Source organism: Corvus brachyrhynchos, unplaced genomic scaffold, assembly GCF_000691975.1.
Source record: "Corvus brachyrhynchos isolate BGI_N302 unplaced genomic scaffold, ASM69197v1 scaffold94, whole genome shotgun sequence".
In the NCBI taxonomy this organism is placed as follows: Eukaryota; Metazoa; Chordata; class Aves; order Passeriformes; family Corvidae; genus Corvus; species Corvus brachyrhynchos.
In genome coordinates this window covers 8571115-8580271 of record NW_008238330.1, presented here as the reverse complement: position 1 = coordinate 8580271, position 9157 = coordinate 8571115, and the positions used below count along the sequence as shown (strand labels likewise).

The following is a 9157-nucleotide window of genomic DNA, read 5'->3' as shown; positions in this document are numbered from 1 at the left end:
AGCAGGAATAGAAAGGTTGACAGCGAGGAAGGGGAAAGGACCTTCCCACCTGGCAATCAGGATGTGCTTTGGCTTAAATTTCTGCCGGAAAAAAATGAAAATCCTTGTATTCGACTTGGGGCTCACTTCAGAAAGAGCTGCTGACTGAGTCAAAAGCTGGATTTTTGCGAAGGCTTCCCTGCTTCCCTTTTTACAGCAAGCCAAAATATTTACGTAAATATCTCTTATTTAGGATTTAATCTGTGGCATTAACATTCCTTGCAATGGGCTCTGTGCAGTGCTGTGGAGGAATGAACTCCGTGCAGCAACTGAGGCAAAGACCTGGAAATAAACACAGAGCAATAATCCGGTTTATTCTGGGAATTAATTTCCCACCTCCCAGCTCTCTTGTTATTAACAACCCCTTTGTTAGTCTGTTAGATAACTTCCTATGCCGCAAGGGAGCCGTCGGAGGTTTAAGAGCTCCTGCAGCCGCTCCGTGCCGGTGGGGTGCCAGCTGCCCCAGCAGCCACTGAGGGGAGTTCTGCCATGTACCACAGGGGAATCGGCATCAGGCCCTTGTGAAGGCTTTTCCACCCTCCCAGCAGCGCTGCCACATGTTTGGCATTGACTGTGCCACCTGGCAAGGAGGGGAAATGCCTCCAGGCTTGTTCTTCACCCCAACGTCCCCCCGCAGCTGGGGGTGCCAGGGCCAAGCCCCTGCCCCTTGCTCTGCATCCTGTTTGCACACAGATCTTGCTCCTAACGCCACTCTTCCCAAAGAGTAGAACCAAAATGTCTCATATAAGGGACTCTGAGCAGTCGATAAACCAGCTCCTTATCAGCTGTGAATCAGCACAGCACCACTCAATTCCCCGCTCATTTACACAGGGCGTTGCTCCCTACGGTGCCAGCTGTCTGCAAAAACCAGCCCCCAGGCCAGATCCCTGTAGTTGGAAAAATATGCGGAGTGTACCCAGGGTCTGCTCAAGGCACTGGGCTTGGCCGTGGCACCCTGGCCCCTGCTCAGGCTCCTGCCTGGTGCTCAGGGGCTTCCTGGCCCGGGGCTGAGCGCTGCTGAGCACCAGCCCTGCTGTAGACCCACCCCAGCCTCGTCTGAGCCTGGCCCAGCCTGCCTAGGGACAGAGGAACTGCACCTACGAGGTCTGAATGCCCCCTGGTCTGCTCAGGTCATGCTCTCGGCAGGAAAGCAAGGAGAAGGACGAGAAGGAGGCAAACTGCTGCTGAACAGAATGTCAGGTTATAAAGTCTACAAATACTGTTTATCGGTATCAGCCGCGATAAGGCCCTATTGCCCTGCTGGGCAGGACAGGGACTGGCTCTGTGCTTTATTACAAGGAAGATGCCAAACAAGCTGGTGTCCCCCCCTAATCCCAGTGCCTGGCATATCCAGCTCTTAAGATCCTGAAACAATCTTCTGTATTCGTGGGTTTTGTGAACCCCTGGAAAGCCACAGAATCCTCTTTAACAGGGCAGTGAATAAAACAAGAAAAGCAAAACCTGCTGTCAGGAGTTTTAATTTCACAGTAGAAAGAGCTGCCTTTCCCCACATAAATATAAGTGGTGATGAGAAAAATAATAGAAAATATAATGAAAAATAATGGAAAGACATTCTTACAAAACATGCTTTTCAGAAAATATTTGGGTGTATAGTAGAATCATATAGCAGTTTGAGTTGGAAGGCACCTTTTAAAGGTCATCTAGTCCAAAGCCCCTGCAATGAGCAAATTTATTTAATCTTCTATTCAGGCTAACCAAGTGTTCCAGTTTTGGTTACACTTCAGAGAATCCTCACCACCTGCTACAATACAGATGGCTGGTTAAAAGAACCACACAAAGCCCGCAAAATGTCCGAGTTTTGCTGTCCTTCAGGATGTCTGCCATGATGGGCAGTTTGATCTGCATACAGAAATACTTTTTAAGCTTTGTGCTAGAGTTCAGTGTCAGATATGAAGTCTTTACCCTTAAAGCATGTGAAGGCAAATACATGCAAAATTACAGCACATCTATCATTTCTGCTATCTGAAGTGTCTAAGAAAGCTTCAGCCACTGCAGTATCTATCTTCTACTCACCCTTCACCCACCATATTATCTGGATTTTTCTGCCTGATCCCACAGGACAGCTCTGATGCAGTCTCAGCGCTGAGATGCCTTTTCAAATAGCAGCATGAACCAATTCCTACTACCACAAGTGCATTTAGAAGTAAGCTACCAGCCAAAAAAAACAACCATGAAAGGAGTAAAAAGTCATTAAACAGCTTAGTGTGTCTTCCTGAAAGGAAGAAAGGGCAGAAGGAGACCAGAAGCAGATGAGGCAGATGTTCATCATGTCCCCTAATGCAAGATTGAGATGGGTGCAAAACTACAACAACAGATGCAGTATGAGAAGTAGTAAAAAACTTGGTTGTCTTACAAAGAGAGGCTATTTCTAAAGATTCTTCAAAACAGTGGTAGCTGTATACTAGAGGAGATTATTAGTACTGGTCTTTAATTAATCTAATTAACTGACTTTTGATTTCCAAGGTACAACAGCTGTGGCTCATATATGCCACAGACATCTTTCTTCAGTTTGGACCCAGGAGGAGGATAAACTTTCAAAGGGGGTTTTGGGGTTTTTTTTGGTTGGCTTATTTATCTTTGGAGGACAAATCAATTTATTCCTTATTTTCAAAGGTTACTGGGAGGCTTTAGCTGTGGAACTCCTGTTGATTAAGGCATTTCAGCCAACTTCAAGGCAGATTTGCAGCCAGGTTATCATCTCCTCAAGTAAGGCTTTGTATAAAAGACATTAATGACAGGTACTTGAAATGATACAGCTGATCTTTAAATTAAATCTGTGTCATCATCTCCCCTTCTCAATATTTTCCAAGTCCCCATTGGTGAATGTAAAAGGATATGAACCAGTTTCTGACACTTTCAGAGTGATTCAATGGGGCAAAAATGTAATAAATGAATACCATGTGGATCTATATCTCTCACTCTACCTCCATTCTTTCAGAAAACATGGGACTTCCCACTGCTTCATCGCCACTTACAGGAAAGAAATGCCACTGTATTGGGGCAGCTGTCAGGTAAAAGCCTAATGCTAAAGAATACATAAAATAAAGCCACAATAAAGCAGATTGCACACCAACAGAAAGCCAGACCTCCTACTCTGCCCTGGACCCTGCTGGGTGGACAGGCATTAGCATGGACAACATACTTTTGGACTTAAAGCTTGCCACACTCCTCCTCAAAGGAAGCAAGAAAATGTAAACCACACTTACCTCCTCCGTACATCTGACATAAGTATGGAAACCTCCACACATTTCCCAGCCCCACAGCATAGGAAATGCACGCAAAAATAAACTGCAGGGGATTGTCCCATAAGGGTCGGGATTTCTCCATTGCCTTCTTGCAGGCAGAGGTTTCAGCAGAGCCTCCTGCCTTCACTCCCTCAGGTACTCTGCCAACCGTGCCTCACACTCCACGCCAGTCCGGCTTGGAGGGGAGGGAAAGGCGGAGGAGCTATGCTTGCCAATTCCTATCAAGCTTTTTAATTACTAATCTTATTAACAGGCACATACTGAAATAGGAATGCTGGTAAATAGATTATAGACACACACAGAACTATAAAATTGGTACTTTGGGTGAATAGCTGCTTGGGTTTTGACTGGCATTTCTGGGAAGGATGTGAGCTGAGGGATTTTTATTGACTCACATGCCAACTTGAAGCTGTGAGGAAATAACACTGGGGCTGCAGTTTGGTTTTGGAAATGGAACACTCCTCCACAGGGCTCCCTTTACTACCGAGTGGCATTCATCTGCATGAGGCACCAGCTTGAATTTGAATGCACAGAAGAGGGGTTCCCACACCATTAGGACTGGGTTTAGGGACTGTCAGTGCTGACTTTTAGGGTAAGAATAAACAGGTCCTCAGACATCCTATCACCCTACCCTGGTGCTCACCTCAACCAACCCAGCACGCTCCCCAGTTCCAAAGTGGCCCTGAAACAGTCCTATCAGCCACGCAGGTCCCCAGCCTGCTGCACACTTTGAGAACAGCACTCAAGTTTGACCCTCCGGGAATACTGCCCTCCCTCTACATACTCTGCATGTGTACAACAGTGTGAAATGGCCAGTCTCTTCACTTACCTTCACGCTCAAACCCCACTGCTGCAGGTGAACTTTTCTGAGGGGTTGCCGTTTTAAAATACTTTCACAAGCAGCAGGGACCAAATACAAAGGCCAGTGGAAAAAGATGTCTGTGGCCATTGTGGAAGCAGAAGGATCTAGGAGGCCTTTGGGTCATCTGAAGGCACATTGAGGTGCCAGGTCTGAACATGACCCTGTGTGTTTGGGCCCCTGCCAAGGTACACTTTGAGCTCAACCACTTTGGACAGGTCTTCCAGTGAAGGAGGCTGCCAGCAGCGTCTGCAGCAATAAAAAGCAGCTGAGCAACTCCAAGGACTCAGCTTCCTTCCTCTGTTTAAATGGGTTTTTTCCAGGGCACCTTTCAGGACCATTTTACAAGTAAGACTCGCTCAGCTGCTGTCAGTCTCATTCCTTCAGTGCCAGGAAATTTGCTCCCTGCCAGTGCTGTGTGGGCTGCTCCAGCATCCCATTGGGCACTGGCCAAGCCAAGGCCTCCAGCTGTGGGTACAGGTGAGAACCCCAACCCCCGGGCCTTTGGACAGGAGCCCGAACTGCAGAGCGTGTCGTGCAGTGCTGCTGAGCCCAAGAGAACCACTCTGGTGCACCTGCTGACCAGCCACCTGTATTACCAAAGTCACCAAGTGGGACACTACTTTTCTCACAGCTTAGAAAAGGTGATGGCAAGAGGTTTACACATTAGGTGCATCCATTCTTCAGGGTGTGTTTTAGTGGTGCTAGAGATGTAAGTTGTCATTGGAAGACATCAGGGTATGCCAAAGCCTTCTGTAGTACAGGTTTGAGGGAAGTTTGTGACTTTTTTGCAGTACCTGTGCATTCTTGTCTTGCCTGCAGAACTGCAACATGCCAGCTAGCCCTGGAAATATGCCTCATGGGTATAACCCAGAATTCTGCTGGAAGGAATAATCCAAGGTAATTTTAAATCCATAAGCTGTTAAACTGAAAGACACACACAGACAATGTGAGTTGCCCCACATCACGAAATTACTAGAAAGTCAAATGCCCATCCCTGACAGTGAGATTTATTATAAATGATGTGTATAAACAGCTTACAGTATTAAATAATTCACTGACAGGACAGCCTTAAAAATAGCACATCACTACCACTTGGGATGCTTCTGTGTGAATAGATTACTCCTACTGATGAGCATCATCAAGTTAAAAATTTCCTTGGCTCTGTACCTCCTTCCCATTACATTTCAAACTAGTTTACTAATGGACTGGAGGAGATTGTGCAGGCAGAGATGTGATGTCCTTATCTTGGGTCAGGCCAGATCAGGAAGTTCAGGTGGAATGAGATGAATCCTTGCCTCTCTCACAAATGTCAGCCTCATCAGTAGCTCAGATCACAGACTACTGTGACATTTTTCTAAAGGTGGTCATGCATATAGGCACCCAGCAAAGTGCCTGTCATCTAGTGGCTCCTTGAGACACACGCTTTAAATATATTTAAATGTATTTGAACAGACAACGCTTAGGAATTCATGCTGTGGGACTTTGTATACACACCTCAGATTATCAATATGCTATTTCTGATGCTGTTCATGATTTTATCTCCCTTGAACTGCTTTCATTTGGGTTAGGGAAGGGCTTGAGCTTTATCTTTAGGTACAAAGACAAGTCTCTAATAGACATACACAAGAATTTTTTATCATTTCACTGCTCATATTAAAGAAGGATTAGAAAGAATTTTTTCTCCCAGTACCTAACAAATTTGAGCTGTGGGGTTTGGGGGAGTGGTTGAAAAGGGCAGGGGTTCATCTGCACAGCAGACCAGGGACTGATGGGACTGCCCAGGAGAACTGCCCTATGTAAACCTAGTCAGAAGCTGATAAACAAAGCAAAGAATCCCATTTATTACTGAAGCAAAACTACAAGTACTTAGGTGAAGGTATCAACTAAAAATCCTGGGCTTGTGTCTCTTGATGCCAGTACAGTAAAAAGCCAAATGCCTCTCCCAGGTACCTAAAATGCAGACAAAAAGGGAATCTGGGGCCTTAGCGACAGGTTGGGGATCATGACTTCAGGGTGTGAGAGAACCTTAATAGTTCTATTGGCAAAAGTCAGGGAAACAAGGTAGGAAGAAATTCTACCAGGTAGCCTGGACCTTATTATGCTACCTCCAACATGTATTACTATACCCCTTAGATTTAAAAATAAACCTCTGGGCTCTCCTTGATGAGCCAGACATGTGGGAGGGGGACAAAGTGTCAGCAGCTCTGGTGTTTAGTATCTTCCATTCCTGGAGGCACCCACTTCCAAATGCAAACACAGTATCTGCTCATGTATCAGATGATTATCAAAGCAAAGCCATGGAGTCTCTACAGCCTCTGCATGTGTTTACTGATGCTGTCAAGGGAAGCAGACAAGCAGACAAGAGGGTAGCAGCTTCCACATACGGGTTTTCTGTTGGGATTCACTATTCAGAGCTGCTACCTTAAGATGCCTATTTCCTTACCTTAGGAGAAAGAATCAATCCATCTGGATTGCCAGATCTTTGACAGCTCATAGGCCATGACAACTGTTTGGCAATTGCTCTATGTGTAATTGGAGACTACAGTTACTCCTCTAAACTGTTACTAGGATTACAATCATTCCTTCCAGTTTATCACTACTACTTGCTGCTTAGTTCCAAACTGTAGATGATGCCTTTAGGGTCTGTACTCTGAAGTAATTTCCAACCTCTTAATGACCCTTAAAACTGTTTCACTTTACCTCAACCTCCCAAGAAAAGCATGCCTGAAAACAGCCTCTCTATTTTCCTTGCTTTTCCTTAGCACCACAGCTCTATCCATCTTCTGACTGTGTGATTTCTTAGGGTACTCACTCCATAAAGGTGCACTCAAAGCAGTTCTGATTCGTAGAATTGCACCTAATTCACCCGAACTTCAAAACTAACCTGCGTCAAACGAGAGTCAGAAACGGGCATGTCACTAAAAGGTAGGTGGATTACTCAGTCAGTTCTTCTGCTTGTCACCTGCCAGTTCCCACCTTCTCTGTCAAAGCTTGCCTGCAGTCTGGGGAGGTCTCCGGGCAGCTCTCTTGTTCACCAGCAGCTGGCAGTCGTGAGCTGCTCTTTCACAGTTCTGCACCGACCTCTCTGCATCACCATGACTTACCACGGACACTCCAAGGCACTACATCAACAAGTTCCTAAAAATAATAATTAAAAAATAACTAACGAAAGAAAATTTCTGGTGAAACAGAATGACATATATATACCCCCCTTTATTTGGAGAAGAGCTGACTCCAAATATGCTGCCTAATACTTCAGGGTATACCCAAGAGGAGAGACTGCTAAGGAGGGCACAAGATGTCTTCAGGGAAAGTCTGCAGGCAGCCAGAGCAGAGCAGGAATCCTGGGACAACACCTTCCCTGGGACGTTGTCAAAATTAATAATCACAGGTTAACTCCCTAGGCACATTCTCTGTTCAAAGTCAGTTACAAAAATAGCTATGATAACAATTACAATAACAATTCTTACCTGCTCACATACAAACTTACCTCCAAATGACTTCAAAATGTTTTAGAAGGCATATCCTTCTAGACCAGATCAAACCTTTTAAGCTCGATGCATTCAGCCACCTGATACCCCAACATGATTCACATTTGCTTCCTGAGGCAGTAAGGATTTCACTGTGGTTTCACAGCATTTCATATCACACAGAAATCAAGACCTGTCCTTGATAATGCTAGAAAAGGGAAATCAAAATAGGGAATCTTACGAACATTTTGGCTGGACTGAAATCTAAGTTCCTGGCAGCTGACTGGGTTTCCCAAAATCAAGGTATGTGGGAAATGCCCAAATTGCAACTGTTCTTAATATTAGTCTACCAAACAAAAAGGCACACATGCAAGTTAAGTATCAATATATGTGTTAGTATTCATCTTAGGACATTTTTCTAAATGGCTATTAGCCAGAAGAGAAAAAACAGGCTAATGAGTACTTTATGAACAGTTAAAGATCAGTGGGTAATATATGGCCTCATTAAGATGGCAACATGCAGGACTGCTGGCTCATTTAATAACAACTACTGAAGTCACTGTTGGAGCATAGGGTTGTTTGTTGGCTGTCAGATTCAGTACTTAGCAAAGCTGAGCTGCCTAGATTTCATTCCCCTAAAAAATATTCTTCAGTCTGCAAGGAAAAACAAAACAAAACCAAAAAGCAAACCCCAACCAGCTTGAAAAGATGTGATTTCTGCAGACCAGGCAATTATACAAAAATTTTCTTTTTAAACATTCCCTTCAGGCATAACTAGGGAATTAACAACTGAAGTGGAAGAAACGGATGATATGTATTTGAGCAGTACAAGGAACAGAGAGTGCTAAAAGCAGTATTAGAATTTACACCTCAGGGAAAGAAGTGAGGTTTTAGAAACATCAGACACTGTCAGGAGACGTTCAGATGTCATCTCCATCTTCAAAATATTGTACCTATCTCAAGGAAAAAAAGATCACTACTGTATAATGCTCCAAGTCTTCTTTGACAGGTACATCACCTGTCAAAGATGATGTATTTTTCATCAAGAGCTCCACACAAGACTTTTAATTAGCCCTTCTGCAGCACAAAAAGCGAGCAATGCAGTGATCTCACACTCGCTAAACTGGCAATCTGCAAGGCAGGAACTCAGAGTTTCAATTTTGCACTGCACAGCTCTTTACAAGTCTTGCCTTACTCATTTGAGGAGATAACAAGGTGTGTAACAATGCTGGTCTACAGCCAACTTATTTCATTGAGACCTAGCCATATACTGAAGTTGACAGTGTACTTTCTTGCTGAGATGGTTTCTAAGCAGATAATGAAGGTCAATCACAGAGTCAATATTCCAGCTAAATCAAGAGTCAAAGATTTACGAGAAAAGAAGACCAGCAGAAGTCACTGAGAATCTCTGTCTCTCTTCACCCTTTACCTGCCATTTCAGAAATAGTAACTGATCTCATTAAAATGAGTGTTATTACAAAGAAAAAACCCGCAACATTCATCCAGACAAGTATTCCTGC

The 9157-nt window shown here is 44.4% G+C and overlaps 2 protein-coding genes across 6 annotated transcripts in view; both read right to left on the bottom strand.

Annotated features, from left to right (window-relative positions):
• SLC6A20 (solute carrier family 6 member 20) overlaps positions 1-7226 on the bottom strand; it is a 17448-nt gene extending 10222 nt beyond the window's left edge. The window contains exons 1-2 of one of the 5 annotated variants that reach the window (XM_017734479.1): positions 7144-7226; positions 50-321 (exon numbers count right to left, since the gene is read on the bottom strand). Coding sequence is in view for 3 of the 5 variants with exons in the window: in XM_017734482.1 (XP_017589971.1) it covers positions 3267-3387 (121 nt within the window). In the remaining 2 variants the exon portion in view is untranslated. Of the gene's footprint in view, positions 1-49; positions 322-3266; positions 4126-4961; positions 5621-7143 lie in introns of those variants that run through there. The other 4 variants (XM_017734480.1, XM_017734478.1, XM_017734482.1 and 1 more) reach the window with 4 other exon arrangements.
• LZTFL1 (leucine zipper transcription factor like 1) overlaps positions 5982-9157 on the bottom strand; it is a 20405-nt gene continuing 17229 nt past the window's right edge. Inside the window, exon 11 of the mRNA XM_017734484.1 lies at positions 5982-7845. The gene's annotated coding sequence lies outside the window, so the exon portion shown is untranslated. The remainder of the gene's footprint in view (positions 7846-9157) is intronic.